This window comes from Podarcis bocagei, assembly GCF_964188305.1.
Source record: "Podarcis bocagei genome assembly, chromosome: Z".
In the NCBI taxonomy this organism is placed as follows: Eukaryota; Metazoa; Chordata; class Lepidosauria; order Squamata; family Lacertidae; genus Podarcis; species Podarcis bocagei.
The window spans coordinates 24,714,165-24,737,472 of NC_138140.1; the positions used below are offsets into that span (position 1 = coordinate 24,714,165).

Consider the following 23,308-nt stretch of genomic DNA (forward strand, 5'->3'; position numbering starts at 1 on the left):
TATGGGCAGCTCATACTCTTTGCTACATCTCCCTATTTATAGTTTGCCCGTGGCTAATATTCCTGTTTCAGGAACTAAAAAAGGGCAGCTGAGAGAGGACTTACAATGATGCTTGCGCATTTAAGCAACATAACATCTGTTCTGGGAGCCACTGCATCAGTCGCATGATGCTCATATCATATGCTGAGCGAAGTAGAAACATGCACAAATGCACACACTCTTTTGCAAGTTCCTCTCAGCAAGCACTTGGAAAGAAGACAAATATAGCCCTTCTAGATGCAATCCCCCTGTGGATTATATTCTACATGAAGCCCCTCAAGATTCTTTTCCATACATTGCTCTTATAGATTCCATTCCCTGCTAGATACAGTGGTGACTGCCAATTGGGACTAGTGGGTCTCAACCGGGAGACCAACACTAGGTGGAACTGGAGCCAGTGAGAGTTTGTATGTAAGAAGGCAGGCAGGTTGTAGCTGGTAGGATAGGCTGATGTTGGTGGGGCAATGCCCCATTTGCCCTTATAAACCAGCCTCCACTAGATTCTATTCCATTCTGTATTCTTTGCCACAGAGAAATTGGTGACGATGGCTCAAAACCAGAAGTACACAATGGAGATGGCTTCTTGCTCAATTGTTATAAAATTCTAACTGTGAATGAAGCCCTCAGGGCTATGTGTGCAGGCCCTGCCCCCTTTCACCTTTGGTATACTAAGCAGAAAGATCTGAAGAGGGTTGTGTGTTTGCCTGAACGTACTTGCAAGCCTCCCCACAATCATGAACCCCAGTATCAAAAAGGTGTTTGACAGGGATATCCACTTCCTTCCTTGCTGTTCACAGATCAAGTTGGTGGTAGCCAACATTAGGCATACACAGAGTTGTTGTTGTTGGCACCCATCTGTCATAAGAGACTGTTAACAGAGTGCATTTCGAGGGGGGGGTATCAAACCACTGTGTGGGAGGCAGCATCAAAGTGACCTTCCTGGAAGAAAGCCTAGACAGTGTGCATGGAGGTCCTGGGCTGCCCAGACAACAAATGGCTTACTGAAATCCAGACTCAAGTAACGAGTCCATTGATTTCAATATGTCTACTCTATGACTTAGCTAGATGTATATGATGGGGGTGGGGAACATGTGGTCCTCATGTTGTTGACCTCAATTCCAAGCCAATGGTCATGGAAGATGGGAGCTGTAGTACAATAACTTCATGAGGCCACAGGTTTCCCACTCAGCATTCGAAGCTCCCATTATTCTAGGTGCATTTTGCGACAGGGGATTTCATTAGTGCACTGAAATCTGTTTCTGAGCTCTTGGCGCAGTACTGTGCCTAAGATTTCAGATTAAAACTGCAGAGTGGAAGGAAAGGAGGGCCTTTTTCTGCCTCCCCACTTCCAGCTACTCTCTGAAGACTGGAGAAGAGACCCTCTTAAGAATATTGGGGGGGGGGCAGGGGAAGGACTAGACCATGCAAAAAATGAACACATTTTAGCTGCAGTTCGTTCATTTCCAGCTTTGTATTCTAGTTATTAAAAAAGCATACCTAGACATTCCATTGTTGTGTCCATAACCTATGTTTAAGGTGCCATTAAGCTCCTAGCTTTCATATCTCAGTTTTTAAATACTGTTCCCACCTGTTATTAGAAGACACCTAGGCTACAGACTAGGCATGGGCAGAAATCATTTACAGTGCACAGGCAACATTGCCTTAACTCCAACAAGCCCTGAATAATATTTTCCACAACTCATAAATATATTATAATAACCCTGTAATTTATCTGGTTATAAAATCAACCACAGTAAATCAGAATGAATGATATGTAATATGCCAAGAGAATTAAGAAGCCTGTTAACCTTAAGGAGTAACATTCCACAGGAAACTAATCTAATCAAACTAATCTAATCCTGAATTGGAAACACTTGTACAATAAAACCACTTTAAAAATTAACAAAAGAACATAGGAAACAGCCTATTGCAGCATGACAACATCAGTCTGTCTATATTGTTCATGTTGACTTAGCAGCATCTCTCCAGGGTTTCAGAGTTTATGACAGTCTCTCTCCCAGCCCTACCTAGAGATGCCAAGAAATGAACCTGGGACATTCTGCATGCAGTACAGATGCTCTACCACTGAGCTAAAAATAAACAGGGTGTCTGGGTTAGGGAGAACAGCAACTACTGTATTACAACGAATTTATTACCAAATGCAATTATTTATGTTTATCAACGTCCTATTCTTAGTAAGGTCATTGATTCTTAACAATTGGGAAAAGTTAAAAATGGTTATTATTTGGATGTATAAACCTGCTAGAATATCTAGTAAAGTGTCACTCCCCCCCAAAAAAAACCCCAACCACCACTAATAAAGGAGGTCAAAAATTACACAGTACTAACAGCTTCTGCCCACCTAGCAGTTCAAAAGCACATCAAGTGCAAGTAGATAAATAGGTACCGCTCTGGCGGAAAGGTAAAACAGCATTTCCGTGCGCTGCTCTGGTTCGCCAGAAGTGGCTTAGTCATGCTGGCCACATGACCTGGAAGCTGTCTGAGGACAAACACAGGCTCCCTCGGCCTATAGAGCGAGATGAGCGCCACAACCCCAGAGCTGTCTGCGACTGGACCTAACTGTCAGGGGTACCTTTACCTTTAACATGCTGTTATAGTAGCCATTTTACATGTTTGGTCTGGTGCAGGAATAGCTCAAGGGACCACAGTCCCTGTGCCAGTGACCAGCCAAGTTGGGAAATAGCTAGGGGCTCCAGGGGCTCAGAAAGGCTCCTTACTCACTTGACCCAGCTGCTCTTCCATTCCCTGACTTCCCCGCTGAGCCCTTGCAGGTTGTTTTAGAGCCAGATAGGTGGTAGTTTAACTTTTGAATCACATCTCCCATTTGCAGTCTTTGCCTACCATAAAATTTATCAAGATTCCAGTGCCCAAGCCTCCAAATAGTCTGGATAGGACTACAAGTCTATAAAACTTACATTTTCAAAGATTTATAGCTCAGGGCATTGCATAATTGGTTTGTTTGTTTGTTTATTAAATGTGCATAACGCCCCTTCATCTGAAGATTTCAGGGCGGTACAAACAGGGCCGTCTTAAGCATATCCAGCCCCGTGGTGCAAAGATTCCTCTGCCCCCCCCCCCCCCCGTTTCCCAGAGTCAACCTTTTGATCAATGTGGAAAATAAATCAACCCACAAAAAAGTCACTAAAAGTCAATGTATATCAAACATTTTCTCAATTGGAGCCATGGTTAGTTTTCTTTCATCTCATTAACACATACAGTGGTACCTCTGGTTGCGAACAGGATCTGTTCTGGAGGCCCGTTCGCAACATGAAAAGAGCTCAACCCGCAGCGGCGCTTCTGCGCACACGTGAGTTGCGATTCGGCACTTCTGTGCATGACGTCATTTTGTGATTCTGCGCATATGCAAGTGGCGAAACACAGAAGTAACCCTTCCCGGTACTTCCGGGTCACCGCGGGACATAACCTGAAATAACGTAACAAGAAGCAGACGTAACATAAGGTATGACTGTACTGTATGCTTCAAAGACCAGTTGAGAGATTTTGCGTACTATTGGTCAGATAATGTTATCAGCAATAGAATTCACAACAACAAAAATGCTTGCCCCTAGCACATTTCACAGCTTCACATTGCTACAGACCGTCACTGAAAATAATGCATTGGTCAGTCTGAACCATGTCAAGTAAACTATGGAAGTAGCATATCCACAACACAAACTTTCTTTTCAAATCTAATTCCATAGCGGGTACAATCTGAGGGAGCCACTATTCCCAGCCTGTGAAAAGTAGTCTTGGCTATCAGACATTTTTAAAATGTGATAGTTACAGTACATTCTTGCAGCCCAACGCCAGGTTCTAGGCATTACAGAAGGCTGGACTAGATGATCCTCAAGAGGGTCCCTTCCAACTCTACAATACTATAATTCTAGGGGAAAGGAGCTATAACTCTCTCTCCCACGGTGGGTCTACGCACTCCTATTATAGATATATCTATGCCCCATTGATCTTAAATGGTTTAAGATGCTGTACTTAAAAAGATGGAAAGTACTCTGTTAATTGACAGCTTCTTTTTCTAGTGTAATGTTAATAAACTGACAGTGCAATGCCAAGCATGTCTACTCAGAAGTAAGCCCCACTGTGCTCAACTGAACTTACTCCCAAGTAAGCAGGTGTAAGATTGCAGCCTCGCATGCTGCTTCTCCTGCATTCTCCTTGTTCCGTCTCCTCACTTTCCTCAAAATGTGAAATCCTTGCATCTAATGGAGGGGAATCTACTGACAGGATTAGGGTTAGGGAGCTCACAAAAAATCCAAGCCCCGAGTAGGAGGAATCTGGGTGGGGGGAAGCTCTTTGCAGGCTGCAGCAGCTCCATGCAGTAGCACTCGGCTTCCCCACCCCACGACTGGTGAGAGGCAGCGGCCGCAGGCGGCTGGGCAGAGCAGCCTGCCACAGCCTGTGAGCGGACCTCGGAGCTGCCAGGCGGAGGGAGACGGGTGTAAGCCTCAGCCCCGAGCTGCAGCTGCAGCTGCAGCCACGGCTGCCACCATTCTGCTCAAGCCCCACCCCACCGCCTGTCGATCAGAGTGGGATTCTCCTGGTCCTTCCCTCGCCCTGACCAACTGGATGCTCCACTGGGCACCTCCACCCCCCTCCTGTTAAATCAGCACCAGGCTAAGTCCTGCCCTTTGCTGCTTTACGTATTTAAAAGGCTAGAGTCCTACCACTGCCTCTCTCTCCCTCCCCCCGCCCTCCCCCTCCCAGGCGCACAGGACAGAGCTGGCTGGCCACCTCGGTGCCTCGCTCACCCCCGCCCCAAACTCGAGCAGAGCCGCCCACCCGTAGCAGAACAGCCTGTGGCGCTCCGACGGGCTCTTCCCCGGACTCCAAATCTCGGCATCGGACTCTCGGCCAGGTGCCCTGGCTCCCCACGCCAGTAACGCGTATGGTTAAGATGGCCATGGGATCAAAATTAAGCCAGAACAGAACATAACCTTGGGTTTTCATGCACATTTTTAAAGCCACAGAAGTGTGGTGCAGAACTGAGATGGAACAAATGGAAATGGGTGAACACATGATAAAGTGATACAAACTGGAATTAGTCTGAGGTGCTCATTCTGAGTTTCTTCCTGTCTCCTTGTCTTTACAGTGAAGCCCTATGCCGTTAAGAGCTGTATGAATTGAACAGCTCTGGCCACTCTGAATGTGAACTCAGTACTGAGGAAATCACCTGTTGAATTTACTTATTTACTACACTTTGTGTCCTGTCTTTTCTCCAAAGAATCTCAAAGCAGCATGCATGGTTCTCCTCATAATAACCCTGTGAGGTAGGTGAGGCTGAGGGATAGCAACTGGACCAAGGTCATCCAATGAGCTTCCAGACTGAGTGGGGATTTGAACCCTGGTCTCCCAGGTCCTAGTACAACACTCTAGCCCAGGGGTCAGCAATCTTTTTCAGCAGGGGGCCAGCCTACTGTCCCTCAGACCTTGTGGGGAGCTGGACTATATTTTGAAAAAAAGAAGAAGGACGAATTCCTATGCCCCACAAATAACCCAGAGATGCATTTTAAATAAAAGCACATATTCTACTCATGTAAAAACACCAGGCAGGTTCCACAAATAACCCAGAGATGCATTTTAAATAAAAGAACACATTATACTGGCTTGAGAGCACATTGACACCTGGCTTGAGAGCAGTACATGTGAAAAGGATCTAGGAGTCTTGGTTGACCACAAACTTGACATGAGCCAACAGTGTGACGCGGCAGCTAAAAAAGCCAATGCAATTCTGGGCTGCATCAATAGGAGTATAGCATCTAGATCAAGGGAAGTAATAGTGCCACTGTATTCTGCTCTGGTCAGACCTCACCTGGAGTACTGTGTCCAGTTCTGGGCACCACAGTTCAAGAAGGACACTGACAAACTGGAACGTGTCCAGAGCAGGGCAACCAAAATGGTCAAAGGCCTGGAAACGATGCCTTATGAGGAACGGCTAAGGGAGCTGGGCATGTTTAGCCTGGAGAAGAGGAGGTTAAGGGGTGATATGATAGCCATGTTCAAATATATAAAAGGATGTCATATAGAGGAGGGAGAAAGGTTGTTTTCTGCTGCTCCAGAGAAGCGGACACGGAGCAATGGATCCAAACTACAAGAAAGAAGATTCCACCTAAACATTAGGAAGAACTTCCTGACAGTAAGAGCTGTTCGACAGTGGAATTTGCTGCCAAGGAGTGTGATGGAGTCTCCTTCTTTGGAGGTCTTTAAGCAGAGGCTTGACAACCATATGTCAGGAGTGCTCTGATGGTGTTTCCTGCTTGGCAGGGGGTTGGACTCGATGGCCCTTGTGGTCTCTTCCAACTCTATGATTCTATGATTCTACTCATGTAAAAACATGCCGATTCCTGGACTGCCCGCAGGCCAGATTTAAAAGGCAATTGGGCTGGATCCAGACCCCAGGCCTTAGTTTGCCTACCCATGCTCTAGCCATTATGCAATACTGGTTCTGCATGGCATGATGGAAAATAAAGGCCAAAAAGCCCTGCTCATCCAAGGGCCAGAAATTTTCCTGAAAAAGCTTGCAAAACCAAGCTGTGGCCAACTTGGGTTCAAGTCTCTGCTTAGCCATGAAGGAATGTCCACCTGAGGAATGTCCGGATAAGGACAAGCAGGTGGTGTCAGGGAAGGGAAAGGCCAGCACCCTTAAGGTAGAGAGGTCTTTTGAGAAATGGCTCGATGTCTTTCAGGTATTTGCAGGAGGATATCCCCAAAAAAGTATGCACCTGTGGATTTACCAATCATTGGTGCATAAGGCGTTTGCATTGGCTGGTCAGGTGGCAGCCATAGGCTACGATGAGAGTTTTAGACGTTGTGCCGCCAGGATCCCTTCTGCTTAATGGGATCGAAAATACCTTGATGTGCGGACTACTTATGTCTCTCCGAATTTTGAGAGCAAGTCCACTGAGCAAGCAAAATCCAAGCAAGAGGTTAAGAAGCCAGGAAGGCGCCTTATTTGTTGGGAATATAATAAAGGACATTTGGGTGGCGGAGTTAGCCTGTTTCCAGCTTTCCGCTCATCCAGGTGATCACCCTTGGCTGACCTATTCTGGAACCCTGGGTCAGCACTACCTGCATGGCAGGGAGCTAGTTGAACCAGAGCCTATGCAACCAATCATTTTATGTAATCAATAACGTTGTGGCCTAAATTCTGCCAAAAGCCAAAACCAAAATTTGAGTCATGTGTGAATTTATTTAGGGGGGAGGTTTCTGGGTCGGAACACACAAAGCTATTATCACTTAGCCTAACCTACCTCACACAGTTGTGAGGATAAAATGAATATTCTACATGCTGCCTAGAGTGCCTTGTAAATTAATTAATTAATGTGCAATCTGCACATGTTCATTCAGATGTGATTGCCATTATGGTAATAGGAAGCTGCCCTATCTAGAGACATCAGGGATTGGACCTGAGACAGATGTTTTACCACTGAACTTCTCCACTGATGAGTTCAATGGGGGCTTCGCCCCAGATAAGTATGCATAGGGCTGGAGCGACACAGAGCAGCCTGAGGAAGTTTAAATACCACGTAATTCTATGGACCTTAGGGCCGGACAATTGTGTGTGTTGTATTGTAGCTTTATGTTTCCACTGTCTGCCAATGCTCAAAGAGCTTCACCTTAAAGTACCTGAAGCCCAATTCAATAATGCTTTTCATGATGATTAAAACAAGATCAAACTTCTGCAACATTTACTGCACTCGTTTATCTACAGACTAGCTGAATGCTAGATATAATTTTTAGAGATTCCACAGAAGATGTTCCACATGTTTTCTTTTAAATATAATCATGAAATTTTAAAATAACAAATATACACAGAAATAAAGGCTGAGCTGTACTTTAAACGAAAATAAATAAAGATTAGTGATGTTTAATGCCCCACGTGTGTCCATGGTACTATTTTCTATAATCTGATATTTGTACAGAGGAAATGCACATATTAAGCCATCCTGGATAGATTTGTTCCTGCCATAACATCAGAGAAGTCAGAAGAGGTGACCAAGACATGGAACTAAATGGATGAAGAGCTGAAAACCTCTAAGGCACTTCTTTATTTACCTTCAGTGTTCTCACCCTGTCTTCTATTGATTTACTTTAGAGTAAAGTGGATTGAGGGCTGCACAAGTCACTGCCAAAATAATAAGGTGCAGGGAGAAGGCAAACAATTCTACTCCTTGCTCTTCTGGGAAACAAGGAAGCTGCCCTGTACTAGCAGACCACTCATGGTCATCCCAGCCTCCTGGGGAAGCAAATCCCACAGTTTAACTATGTGCTGCATGAAGAAGTACTGCCTTTTATTGGAGAGCCTCTTTTTGAGGGCATCATTAAAAAGCCCCCAACAATGCAACTTTTCCTTATAGGGACATTGCTCCAGCCCCCTGATCATTTTAGATGCCCTTTTCAGAACTTTTTTCCAGGCTGTGGCTACCTGCATGATTTTGTATCTGGGTCCCTGTGATGCCACTGAGTTAGATGTGACGCCGTAATGTCACTGACAAAAACCATGTGGGCCATCGTAGCTGACCAGACTTGAATGCAGCGACAGCCAATGAAACTGAGGCCAGTAGGATTTACCAAGGAGAGAGGTGCCACTAAAAATGATGGGGGTGGGGGGAGATACAAATCTATTTGCCATAGGTGCCAAAAGTCACGGAACACAGAAGGCAGATTTCGGAAGACGAAAGCAAAGGCAGGTAGTTTCAGCTTGACCCTCGGGAACCATTTTTGAAGAATTGCTTAGAATGGCATTTTTATTGTCTTTCAACAGCCTTTCTTAAATGCTCATTTTCAACATGATGTCTGATCTCCTCCTGATTCTGTCGCCTTTAGCTTTAGGAAACTACTAAGATACTACTACAGCAGCCAAACACAGTTGTCTGCAAGCGTTTAGGAATTGGCGGCCCTCCTCAACTCCATCCAAATCTAGACCATTCATAGTTTCTTCCTTGGCAAGCACTGTCCCTTACTATATACACAGCTCACCCAAGGGCACAATCCACCAAGCATCGGTGCTATGCAAAGACTAACAGATTGCTCAGCAGGCGCTGTCAGTGGAGTGAGCCCCCCAAACCACAGAGCTTACCCAAACAAGAAGGGAACTGCCTATCTGCTGCAAATGATCGGACACAGTATGTAAACGACAGCAGCGTGAAACCCTGTTGACCTGGCTTGTAAAGCTTCAGTGCTAATTAATAACAAAACTCAGATGGAGTTCCTAATTTACCATTAATATATACAGCAATCACAGGCATGTACCCAGCAGGAGCTGGTGGGAGAGACAAAGGAGTCTAAAATCGGTGCACTGAAAGAGCACAGAGGCGCTACAGATCAGCCCTAAAAGTAGCTGTTGATTACAATTTATTTTGTACGTAGGCGGATGAGTGGGCGATAGTGTGTGGGAAGGCAGAAGAAAGGGCATTGCATTTATTTCTAGAAGAAACTGTGTGATTTTTTTTTAAGAGAGTGGGGAGGAAGTTCTCACTCCCCTCCCCTGAGCTCCACCCACCCACACGAAGCATGTTCTTGCACGTAACATGGGAAGGACAGAAAAAGCCACCCTCTTTAAGTTTTCACGCTCTTGCTTCCCCGCACTCCCCACCCCCCATTTTTTTGCTTGGGGTAAGGCAGAATGCAACAAAGGTGATGTCTGACGGAAGAGGAGAAGAAAACAAGGCCAGTTGGCAGAACTGCACACCCCAATGGTTCGCTGATGCTAACAGAGGCTGCCTGCAGAGGAAGGCTGGTCTCAGCAGCATTGGGTTATTCCTTTCAAGGCATTACATAAGATACTCTTCCTTCATTTATCAGACTGTGTGCTATGGACAATGCAGTCAGAAAATCACACACGTGCCACAAACACATGGTCCATAGCAGGCGTTGGAATGCAGGGCGTGGGTGGAGGGATTCAGTGTTTTTTGCATTTTCATGAGAAACTCCCCACTTCACACTTTCTGAACCAATATGAAAGTCAAAACACAGCTATCGCCTGAAATACACACTTTGTATTTTGCAATGCAGTTCTCCAGCCACCCGATGTATACAAAAATGCATATATTAGGGGGAAGTGCATACATTAGTGAAAATAGCGTACAAAAATTGCATTTTATTAGGAAAGATTGCTTGCCCAAATTTGGATTTCTAGTCAGAACTGCATATTTAAAAAAATGTGTTTACTGGGAGAAATTGTGATGAATTTTCACAAGGAGTTTTTTTAAGTTTCAAATTGCTACGAAAGTGTGGCAAATATTTTTTTTTTTAAGTGTTGCTTAATGTTGGGAAAATGAGAAATTTAGAGAAAGCAAAATTGAAAGCTCATCCCTAAACAGGGATAAGCAAAATGTAGACTGGGATCTACTAGTGGATACCTGAGTGATCTGAAGTAGATTAGCAAGTATTTCTGTCCCCTGTTTATTTGAGATGACAGCAATGAAAGAACTCCTAAATTATATTGCTTGGGGAAAACATGGAGTGGGTTTTATCTATTCAGTCCAGTTCTGATACTCAAAACAAATTCCTGGGCTCAGAATTCTTTAATGCTGGTGAATCTCTGGGTTCTAGTAAAAAAAAAGAAATAACGGATCTTTCAAGCCAAAAGTCTGCCCTCCCCTTCTCTACAGCATGGGGCAGTTGGGTTGCACCGAGAAAACTTTCTCTTCATGCCTGGGAAGAGAAAGAAAATCCTCCAGGTTAAGGATGGTGACGATAATGAAAGTGTCCTATTAAAACGTGGTATTAAACACTATCTCAGGCACTCTGCATTAGGTTGGAGACAGGCAATTATATTTAAGAGAGTCAGAAGGGACCAAAAAGAGGCTTCACTTTCTATGGCACACACAGGGTTTTCTTTTGTCCCACCAGTCAAAGAGGTTTTGGAATCTGCTTGAAAGATCCTGCTAACGCAAGGTGAGCTAATGATCACTGGCACAGGTAGCTTTGGAGGGGGATTAGACAAATTCACTGAGGGGTGGGTCTACTATTGGTTGTTAGCCATGGGTCTTCACTTTTAGGCATAACATAGCTACTTCCTGTAACCTCTGGTTCAAGGAGGGCTAGAGAATCTCAAGGTTCCAATGTGCTGGAATGGTTCAGTACCAACAGGTTCTGATTAACCCTTGAGAAACCCATTCCTTGGCTCAAATCATCTCTCAGGTTGGTCATTACTCTTGCACTTGACAGTGTGGTGCAGTGGTTATTATGGTAAAACATAATAGTAATGAAGCTCCCTGGGCCAGTCATTGTCTCTCACCCAGAACTACCTCACAGTTGATGCAAGCATGAAATGTTATGGGGCAGAACTATGTACCCCACCTTGAGCTCCTTGGAGGAAATGTGGGATATAAATGCAACAGCTAATAAACAAACAATTATTTCTAGATATACAGCATGCATTTAGGTGTACTAAAGGGGGGATCAGCCATCCTGCTTGCTAGCTCCCCGCCATCACTCCCCACAAATTCGCTTTCTGCCACTTTCCTTTCCCACTCCATGCAACCACAAAGCACCCTTTCCAACTTCTACTTCTTCTCCTACCTGTTTCCATTGGGAAACAGTCAACGAAACCAGCACAATGGCAGGCTAGTGCAAATACAGTCTAGAGAGAAATCAAGACAAAAAAGCTATTTTTCCTCCCAGCAAGGTTGCAGCATCTTCTCTTTCTTCTTCCTTTTTTTTCCAAATGGGAAGAGGGGTGGACATAATCTAACTACCAGTTGTCTCTTCCCCATTAAGAAAATGCAACCCTTTGCTTAAAACTATGGAAATGATATACCTGTGCTTCACAGAGGCTGATGGAGCTGGGGAGACAGCTTTCCAGAAAATCAGGGGCAAAGGGCCAAAAAAGAGCCTTTGCCTCAACCAAGGGGAAGGTTGCTGTTCCCAACCCATAAATCATTCTAAACCTTTTTCCTTTTTATTGCCTCTTGGTCAACATTGTCCCAACAGGAGCTCATAAACTGCGTTGAATTCTCAGCAGGATAGGAAATGATGATGGAGGCCCTGGATATGTTGCAGCAGATTGAAATATGATTGGAAGGAAGCAGCCCAGCCTTTCCTCAAGCACAGGATATTATCATTTGGATAACTGAGACCATACCCTTTCCAGAATAGGAAGAGAGGAATTTGTCGGTTTCACTTTTTCTCTGTTTCACTGTTTATGAAATTAAGATAAACAAATGGGTCACAAAATGCATATTTCAGTTAAAAGTGGGTCTTGAGTCTGAAAAAAAGTTGAAGATGCCTGCCCTAGAATATAGAAATAACTGTGACACAACATATGCTCTTTGTTATTTTTAGGAGGCCTATACTCAATGATCACCTGCAAACATGTTCAGGGTAAAATAATAACTTTGGGGGGGGGGGTTAATATCCCCACTTCTCTCTCTCTCTCTCTCTCTCTCTCTCACACACACACACACACACACACACACACACACAAAATGCACCAAAGCAACTTTTAGAAAATGAGGTTTGTACTAGGCCAATTATGTCTAAAAACAAAGTATAAAAACTCTAATAATACACAACATCCTAAAATAAGCAGTTTCCACGAAATAGTAACATGTTATTCAGATTTATTTATCTTTTTCTCATAATATAACCTATCAAGTTTCAAAAAACACACCATTCACCAGGATTACAAATGTGCATTATAACCATAGCTGTCAACTTTTCCCTTTTCTTGCGAGGGATCCTATTCGGAATAAGGGAATTTCCCTTTAAAAATGGGAAATGTTGACAGCTATGATTATAGCACATAAAATAAGCTTTGTAATTGCATTTTTTGGACTACGGCTGCTGATTGATCCGTAAGGCATTTATCTGTCAGTTTCACATGACCATTTATTCTTTTAAGAGAAACAGAAAATATATATAAAGTATTGTGTTCCCCACATTTGAGTAAACTACTGTGTTTCTATTCTACAAGTATGATTATTTGTCAAGTATGATTATTTGATCACTGTAATGGAGTTGTGACCAAAAGGGAGATTTCACAAGGGCTCTTGAGAGTCTGCTGGCAATCAAAAGACACCAGTAAACAAGTGAAGGATGAATGCAATCTTCTCATAATTGACATACATGCAAGATTTTGGAATAGTTATCATCTGAAAAAGCAAACAAACTATATGCAGGAGCCTAAGGGGACCATCTGGAGGAAAGGTTCCCTAGCAAAAGGCCTGTTGAACTGAATGGGAACTGTGCAAGAACAATCCAAGAACTCTTGCGCAGCACCTATTCATTTCAATGAGATTTGCTCAGAAGCATTTCTTTCTGAATTTTGCCCTATGGAGCTTGGCATTTCCCCCCAATGGTGGGAGAAGCATATCAACAAGAGACACTATACAAAGGGCATCAACGTACGTCAACTTTAGCAACCTAAAGCAATTACTTTGTATAAAGCACAAGACATATCCCCCCCTCACCCTGCAAATGAAATCTGTTTTACTATCAGTATCTTGGATACACTTAAATTGGTTTGTACAATGCCTGGAATGAACCAATTCCAGTAGCGGTTGCCATGCACCACACTGGGCTAAACTCCGCTATGCCTTGGCTGTCACCTCTCCCTCTTGTTAAGTCCCAGTGACCCTCTGCGTTGGAAAGTCAGGAGAGCAAATGTGCCTTTGATCACTACTGACTAGTTACTGAGATGTTTCTCACATAGTAAATGTATATATTGTAAAAGTAAGGGGACCCCTGACCATTAGGTCCAGTCGTGACCGACTCTGGGGTTGCGACGCTCATCTCACTTTATTGGCCGAGGGAGCTGGTGTACACTTCCGGGTCATGTGGCCAGCATGACTAAGCCGCTTTTGGTGAACCAGAGCAGCGCACGGAAACGCCGTTTACCTTCCCGCCGGAGCGGTACCTATTTATCTACTTGCACTTTGACGTGCTTTCGAACTGCTAGGTTGGCAGGAGCAGGGACCGAGCAACGGGAGTTCTCCCCATTGCAGGGATTTGAACTGCTGACCTTCTGATCGGCAAGTCCTAGGCTCTGTGGTTTAACCCACAGCGCCACCTGCGTCGTTTGACATTAATTATCAGATCATTTTTGTTAAGGGGAAGCATAAAAATAGTTTGAAGAACTAACAAATTACACTATGAATATAACTTGCTGCTACTCTACTTGCCCCACCACTGCTTGCTGCTTGCCCTACCCCAGAGATAGGGAACCAGATGCTGATGGTCTTTTAAAAGTCCTCTCTGACTACTGCCTATGCTGGTTGGGGTTCATGGAGGGCCATGAGTTACTCCTGAACCATCTCCTCTGGCTCATCCAAGTCCTGTCTGCTACCCAAGATCCTCTTGGCTGGAGAAACAACAACTTTAACCATGTGCAGTGACATAGCATGGGTTGCCAGTGCCGGGGGCTACGCAGAAGGTAGGAAATGGAGCATGCATGTACATTCAACTGCCTCACAGCGTCTGAGTCACCCAGGAGATCACAGCCACAGAGATAAGAACTGGATTTGTCTGGAGAGGAGGCTTCCTGGTTCGCATGGAGAAGCAGCATTGCGCCCGGAGCAATCTGTGCCCCCCCCAGCACAACACTGCTGACGATGTGACATTCTGCATGCAAAGCATGTGTCCAGCCCTTGAATCATAACCACTGATTCATAGGAAGTTACCTTATGCCAAGTCAAACCACCTAGCCCAGTACTGTCTGCTTGGGAGACATTTTTTGCTTCTGCTATCTGAGATCACATTCTGAAGGGAGACATCAAGGGTCTCCCAAACACACAACACAGGCTCTGCCCTTTCCCAAAACACTTTCTTAAAAGCTTTATTTCCTTATTTGTAATTTGTGTTCTGCTTTTCATCCGAAAATAAATTCCAGAGCAAGTGGCAACAAACATGAAACAACCCCCCCCCCTAACAACGACAGTGGTACCTCGGGTTACAGACGCTTCAGGTTACAGACACTCCAGGTTACAGACTCTGCTAACCCAGAAATCGTACCTCTGTACCGAGGTACCACTGTACCAAGAAACCATCTATATACAAAAATGGCAAAATATGCATGTGTTAGAGGGGGCCAACCAGTTCTACCTTCCTGGGTGAATCAAAGCAGAGTTCCTGGTTTCAAAGAGGCTTTCAAGCCATTCAAGCACACAATTCTGCTTCAAACATTCATGCCAAACCTGAAAAGGTCAGGAGTAAGGGGATGAGCAACTTTTCTTTAAAAATTTTAGAAGTTCTTTTTTTTTTAAGATAATGTCTGTTAATTTTAAGAACAATACAGTGGTGCTTCAGGTTACAGATGCTTCAGGTTACATACACTTCAGGTTACAGACTCCGCTAACCCAGAAATAGTACCTTGGGTTAAGAACTTTGCTTCAGGATAAGAACAGAAATCATGTGGTGGCGGTGCGGCAGGCCCCATTAGCTAAAGTGGTACCTCAGGTTAAGAACAGTTTCAGGTTAAGAACAGACTTCCAGAACGAATTAAGTTCTTAACCCAAGGTACCACTGTATACAGAAGACACCCACGGTAGAGACCTATTCATATACCAGGAAAACCTTTTTGGAATGGAAATGTCTCCAGCTGTTTCCAGAAACTGCAGTTAGGGACACTTGTCATATCTCAACAGAAATGCTATTCCACAGAATGTGGCACCTACACTAATAGTCCTGCTCCAAGTTACTGTAAAGCAGGTTTCAGATAATCTTTGTAATTTGCAGGTGTAGCTCTCCTATAGTACACAGTGACCTAGTGGATATAAAAGAGGTAAAGCCATCTTTCCTTTCCTGGTTGTGGGTTTCTCAAAGGCATCTGGCCACATGTGGAAACAGAACATTGGGCTAGAACTGATTTTCGGTCTGATCCACCAAGGCTTTTTAAAATGCCCCATCACTATTTCCCACATACCCTCCAACATTCCTCAGATGAAAATAGGGACATCCTTTTCTACATCAGTATGCAGCTGTGGCATGTGTTTTGCTTCCTCCCCTTGCTGCTGCTGCTACTGCTCCCTGACTTGACCAAATGGGGCACCTCACGCAAAGATGTTGGTAGGAACTCACAGCATTGAGCAGGGTTTCCCAAACTTGGGTCTACAGCTGTTTTTGGATTACAGTTACTATCATCCCTGATCACTGGTGCTGCTGGCTACAGATGATGCAAGTTGTAATCCAGCAATAGCTGGAGACCCAAGTTTGGGAAACATGAGCATAGAGTTATGAAAAGTTAAAAGGTGCACCAAATTCCCTTCCTGTTTTTATTTATACATTTTATCTTGCACCACACGCAGAGGGAGGGGGACCTGCCCATAGAAAAAAACAATGTGCATACCAGCTGCGTGCCCATCTCACAAAACAGAAGCAGAAGGACAAGTAACCAGTCTCTTTTTAAAAAACCAAAACTTATGCATATTTGAAAATGTTTGCAGCTGGAGCACAAATATTTTTTAATAGCACATGGAAAGGGAAAGGACTCAAGATAATTGAGGCTTGCAAGCCCCAATGCAAAGTTATATGCTGTTTACACGTCCCTCTCCTCCAACCGGAAGTGAGACTTATTGAGTGGGTGGGGGAAGAGGGAGGCATAGATCTAAGAAATGTGTTTGAGGGACACACAGATAGGAACTTCTGGTAATAGACTGAAATGCTTTACTGAAGGGAAGGTCCCTTGGGAATTTGAGACCAGTGACACTGTGAGAAGCTGTGGTGGCTAGAGGGTTTTCAGGGATGTTCCCGGCATTTTCAAAGCACCTGGCAGGTATGAAATCATGGGTGCCATTAGCAACAACAACACTATCACTAAAAACAGGCCAAGAAGTTTCCAGAAGTTAATGGCATGGATCAAGGCTTCTATTAGTCATACATGCAACAATCAGCGACCTGCATTTGGACTAGAATGTGCACCCAGATATACAGCCAGTTCAATGGGACTTCAAGGAGCACTGCAAGGCAGAAGCAGATCTCATCCCACCCCAGCACCATGTGGCAAAACCTGCTGCTTGAAAATCTCTCCTTTGTTGGATTGGGGGCAATATCTTTCTAATTCAAATGCAGATTTCCTCCAATATATTTTCTCATTTCAAAGTTTGCTTCCTCCAAAGACTTTTCTTCCTTGCTGCCCCTATTCATTTGGAACTCAGAAACAACTCGCTGGGTAGGGCAGAGTTGCTACGTTAAGCTACTTGGCAGGTGGGTTGCTGTTGTTTACTGGGAGGAGGAGCATTGCATGCTAGCTGGTGCAATGTATTGGCAAGAGTGCCAGATTATTTAGCTGTGATCCCTGCATTGCAGGGGGTTGGACCAGATGACCCTTAGGGTCCCTTCCAAATCTATAGTTCTATGATTCTATGATTTGCACCACAAATCCTCACCACCTCCCCCCCTCTCCTGGTAAGCAGAAGTGACCCAGTTGTTGGGAGGAGTGTGGCTCTGACTTGCATGACAAGCTGCTTCTGTTGGAACTGTCTTTCAGATCACCTGCCTGATCGTGTTCCTTCAGAACATTCCCCCATCCCAACTTTGGTATAACTTCCTTGTTCCAAGTCCTACTGCAGCTAACCCTAAGCACATATAACTGCCGTGTGCATTCAATTCCTTTCCTTGCAAGTTCATCAGGGCAGAGACCTATCCTATTGTACTCGGTAAAGTGCTATGCACACTGATGGTGCTATGTAAATAAGTAAATATGCTTGCAAAAATGCTCACACCTAATATTTATATTTAAACCAGGGATAGGGAACTCCCAGATTTCATCAGGCCCTCTTGGTCTCCTCCCACTCAGCAGCTGTTCAGCAAGGACTTTAATGTTGTGCAAAAAGAGCAACTGCTGCTCCTTCATCTGCTAGAAAATCGAAGCAGAGGGGAAATGTCTTAGCAGAGACAGGTAGAATTATGTTCCTTGCAAAAATGCAAATGTTGTCCATGAATTTTGCAACTGCATGAATGGAATTTTTAGGGTGCAATTGCATTTGAAGGTTGAGGCTTTAATAGCTGTAAGGCAGTTGAGCTGTGCACCTTATTTTGCATACTTCTTCTGGAATTTGTGAGTTATTTTTGCCTTCTGCACATTCAGAACACATAAAGAATGTTGGAGAGCTTGTTTCTTTCTCTCTTTTTTTACAAACATTGGTTTTTTAAATTGTCTATGGAGAAAATTGAAGGCACAATTTTAGTGGAGTTAGTAAGAGTTCAATATATGCTTCAGTTTGAATGGAGAGAGAGTGTGTGTGGCGTGTGCATGTGTAGAGATGTTTATCTAGCCCTATCCATGTTTGGATCTGGCTCCACTCAATAACTTGTTACTGGTTAATGAATCCCTCAGCTTAAAAAGTACTCCCCATTCCTTTTTTAGAGCTGTTCTGAAGTGCCCAGAAAGAACTTGTCAGACACTGACAGAAACACTAACAACAACACATTAAGGTAGGTGATACTATCCCCTTGTTGCAAAGGTGGGGATGGAAAAGCATCTGCCTGCCTCAGGCCTCTTGTCAATTTCATGGCTCAGGAGAGGACTTGAACCAAGGAATTCCTGGCTCACAGCCCACACTCTTAACCAATCTATCAGAGCATCTGATAGCCACAACTGGTGCTTTTTTCATATATATATACATACATATATAGATATATATATATAGGTACTCTCATTTACCTACTCATATTGAAATACTGTCCCTCAATGAGGCCAAACTTAGATTCACAAAATGATTAGGGGTATGCGTCCCCATGCATCCCCCCTGAAAAAAAAGCACTGGCCGCAACCCTTGCAATGTGAATCAAATTACACTGATATCAGGGCACTAGATTCAGCATGAATCTCCACTTCCCTCATGCATTTTGATGACCAGACAACGCAATGAAGACAGAATAATAACTTGCATTTACTCATAAGTTATCACTGCTAACTGCAAAGGGAAGGGTCAATACTGTAGCTATTAATGGCTCAATGATTATTTATCTCGCTCTTTTGCGAAGGCTGTGTGCGGACTTTGGTAAAGGGGCTCCCTAGAAAGAGAAAGGGTGTGCAACCAAGAATCCTTCAGGCTGCCCCAAACTTCTGATATGTGAAGAGGAAGCACAGAGCAACAGCTGTGATCGGAGCAACACTGTGGCCCCAGCAAATTTGTGGCTATGCTCTGGGGCTTAGCCCTGAGTGCTGCCTTGAAATGCTATGCTTGTGCGGCATGAACCACAGACTGTCCGAGCTGCATAATTGCAGGCATCAAATAATTCATCATCGTCATCATCTTCATCATCATTACCACCCCCATATTATAACAGTAACAATTGTAAAAAACACAGGCATCTAAATATTGCTTGGCAAATAAATACTGATTGGTGGGACCGAATGAGACAAAGCCCAGAAAAATTAACATGGAAAAATCTAGTCTATAAGAATTATTGAAATAATCCTCTTAGGAGCAAATCTTCAATCTTGTTCACATAGCAGGGGCACTTGATACGTCAAAACCATTTCTGTGTGCGTAGCTCAGAATACAAGTGTAGCTGCTTAACAGCATACCTTAAAAAGAAATTTAAAAATCTGGGGTGACAAGCGATTTATTTCTTGAATTTGTATGTCACATTAGTGGCAACAGAGCCCTGAGCCAGCTCCACTTTGTATCTAGCATTCTTGTTCAGTTTTAAAGCCAATGTCCCACTTTACCTTACACCCACTGAAAACAAATTAACATGTACAAATAAAACTAGGGGCATGTATGTGGCTCCCTCCAGACTCACTAACAAGAATGTATCCTTCTCTCGCCTTCCATACCATGAATTCTCCTTCCCCTTCCACAGTCAACTGTGGTTTAGCGATACATTAGCACTGAGTCAAACCATGCTTAATGCATATTGTGGTTAAGTAAACCATGGTTTACTCAGAAACCACGGACTGAAGTCATATAAAAGCATGTGTTTGCCAAATCTGATTAAGAAGAAACCATGGTTAAAATTAACTATGGATACCTTGAGTGCGCAGTGTTACACCAGAGATTAAAACTAAGAAGCAAAGGGAAGGGGGTTTTATGAGAGAGAGAGAGAGAGAGAGAGAGAGAGAGAGAGAGAGAGAGAGAGAGAGAGAAAAGAAGGAAGTGCAAGGTCTCAAGGCTGGCTCCCAATTTACAAAACATAGTTTGCAGAGAGTCAGCAGGGAGTCTGGGCTAGGAATGGAAGAATCTATCAATTTCAGATTCTCATTTTTCCAGTCTTAAATTCACTTTACCCATTTTCTGCTTCTGTTTATGACTGGAGAAGAGGGAATCATAAACAAAAATTCATGTGCATTTTCATGCACACTCCTCCTGATATAAACACTTTTGTACACAATTCTGCCTATGTACATTTTTGCAAGCCTTCTCCTCTAATGCATTTTTCAATGCCACTTCCACTAATATACACGCCTGCTCACGCATCTCCCTAATATATGCAATTTTGTATGCATTGTTTTAATTGACAAATTGCATCATAAAATTCTGATATGCACAAGTTTCAAAGGACAGCTGTGTTGTTTTTCATGTCTTGGTTTGCAAAGTGCAAACTAGGTCAGTTTGTATTAAAATCCAAACCAAAACTAATTCCTCTCCGATCCCCATACTGGGCCTAAGATAGCTCATTGCATAGTACATGCAATTGTAATAACCCTATTATTGTTGCTCATAAAGAAGTTGTGTGTATGTTTTAATCTCATTCCTTTCCAGCAGGCAAATTCTCTCCTGAAGTCTTGGTGACACCATCAGAATCATTTTCACAGCTGCCTGTTAGGTGGCCCACAAAACAAAGGACATTGTGCATTCAAGGACTTGGAGCCAAAGGAAAGGAGTCATTGAATAGCAGGCACCTGCCTTCCACAGGGAACCAAAAAGATGCCCATGTAAATATATCAGAGTTATCACAACAGAAAACCCAGAAAAATAGAGATTTCTAGATTTGCCGTTGTTCAGCAGTGAGCATCCGAAAGATTACCAGAAGCATAGCTCAGTGAAAAATGCCTTCCAGGTCAGCGACAAATGGCATAATAATGTACTATGAATAACATGTCATTTTAAAAAGATAAGCATTGAGAGCCTGCTCTTAGTCTCTTTCTGAAATATAACAGCAAATACAGCCTAGTCTTTTATTTATGTATTTATATTTATAAATAAATTATAAACTATCTTTTGGCCCTCAAACGGAACCGCAGAAGCGTTTACAATAAATACCTCAATACAATAAAGGTGAAGGGTAAGAACATTGTAAAGAGCATTGGATTCTTTAAAAACTTCCTTTAAAAACAGCACCAAACAAGGACTAAACAACACTAGAGAAAAGCAGAACAACACTTATATTCCGATGAGGTGTTGCCTTTCACACTCAGATATATAAAGCAGAATTCTTTCTTCACTACTACAGAGAAGCATCCACCTCTGGGGAGACCAGCACAGTTTGTTCAAGATTAAACAGCAAACTCGTTCATCAAATTATGAGCACAGAACGACAGTGCCCACACTTTCCGTTACATACGGAATTTATGGTGATTTGTTTTTATTTATTATTTTTGCAAAGTAACAGCATTTCCCCCAGTAAGTCAGCGCTGTTAGGACATGTAGGAAAATACATTTGCTGGCCTAAGTCAGATGCCAGAGGAATCTCTAGCGGGTTTATTGTGATCCTGAGGAATGCTGAAACAAGGAGAATCTTAGTTATAAGCATTGCTATGAGAATTAAGAAGTCCTGCTCACCTTAATCCCGAATATTCTCTTCATACCAGCTCAGACAGAGGAAGGCTACCTCCCAAATTTTCAACACTGTGCAGAGCAGTCTCTTCGGTCCTTGTCTGCCCAAATACTGACCAGGATCAAATGCAGCTTAATCTGAGAGCTTTGGTAGCCTTACAGCTAAAGTGAAAACAGGGCTGTGGCTGACCCCTTTTAAGTAAGGAAAAAAGAGCCCAGCTGGAGGACACAGTCTCATATTTTTGGTTGAGTACTGAACCTAAACTATTACAGACAGGAATCAGTAAAGCTTAATGCTTTTTCTTGAGACGCTCCACCTTTTATGTTAATGAATATCTAAGTCTCTTGACTAGTCAACAACATTTCGCAAAAAACACACCCTGAATTCAAACACACTAATAATGTTCCAAAAATATCTGCTCAGTGGTGGAAGGTGCTCCCTGCACATACTTCATGCACCTAAATTTCCTGGATCTTGGATATATATATATATATATATATATATATATATATATATATATATATATCCTGGAAACACCACTTTAAAAAAGCAGGAGGGAAGGCTAAATTCAAGGTATCCTAGATAAGACTAGAAATGGATGAGCCCGGATACCTAATTATCAGCCTGGTTTCCATGAGACTTCCAAACCAAACATGCTCAGACACATACAGAACAATCCCATTCATGCTTTCTCAGAAGTAAATGCCGTTGATTTCAAACAGGATTCATTCCCAAATAATGGTGCACAGATTTGCAGTGGAAAAAGAAGGTCAGTTGAGCTGCATTAGTAACAACCCATCTTATTAAAACAACTGTGATGCAAACAGTGCGTACAACCCAGCTGAAGCCTAAGTTACACGTAACTGCAGTTTGTCTGGATCTGTTCCTTCTTACTCTTCCCTTCCTCTTTTTACGCATTCTACTTCTGGCATCATACAGATTGGAATCTCCTTGAGGCAGAGACTCTAACTTTTTCATTATGTCACATTGTCAATCTCCACACTGTATGGTGACATAACAGCAGTATGCTATTATTAATGGTCATGGCCTGTATCCAGATACCTTGTATTCAGGGTAGACCCTTGGAAATCAATGGACTTGTCAGTCATGACCAACTTAATGCCATTGATTTCCAAGGGTCTATTCTGAGTTCTTAATCAGATACTGTGCTATATCTATATACCAGTGCAGTGGAAACAGACATTACATCCTTCTGAACAACTGGAAGCTGGCTAGCTTGAATGTAGTAAAGTGATGATAATTATTGTATTTACCATGATATACTAGGCCTAGGCCCAACTGCACACTACAGGATAGAGATCTTACATGAAGGTGACAGCGGGTGAATATGACCCCATATTTATCTAGAAGTGTATTCATGGCACCCATTGCACAAAACCAAGCAAAGTGCAGGTAGTTACAGAAAAAGCTCTTAGATTCATTTTAGCAACTCCATTAATGCAAACTTTAAATTAATACACAACTCTTCTTTTTTTGCTTTTGTTTCCATCTCACAGCAGACAGTTGAACCATTCATTTTTTAAAAAAATAATTGAAGGCGACCCTTGAA

At 43.2% G+C, this 23,308-nt stretch overlaps 2 protein-coding genes across 11 annotated transcripts in view; both read right to left on the reverse strand.

Moving 5' to 3' along the window:
• Nucleotides 1-23,308, reverse strand: part of ARHGEF9 (Cdc42 guanine nucleotide exchange factor 9) — a 272,573-nt gene that overhangs the window by 98,391 nt on the left and 150,874 nt on the right. Inside the window, exon 1 of one of the 9 annotated variants that reach the window (XM_081179291.1) lies at nucleotides 21,744-21,851. The exons of the other annotated variants lie outside the window; for them this stretch is intronic. Within the exon in view, the coding sequence (XP_081035417.1) occupies nucleotides 21,744-21,767 (24 nt within the window). The 5' untranslated portion in view covers nucleotides 21,768-21,851. Of the gene's footprint in view, nucleotides 1-21,743; nucleotides 21,852-23,308 lie in introns of those variants that run through there. 9 annotated transcript variants of the gene reach the window in all.
• LOC308578804 (uncharacterized protein) overlaps nucleotides 1-23,308 on the reverse strand; it is a 55,283-nt gene that overhangs the window by 23,993 nt on the left and 7,982 nt on the right. The window lies entirely within an intron of this gene.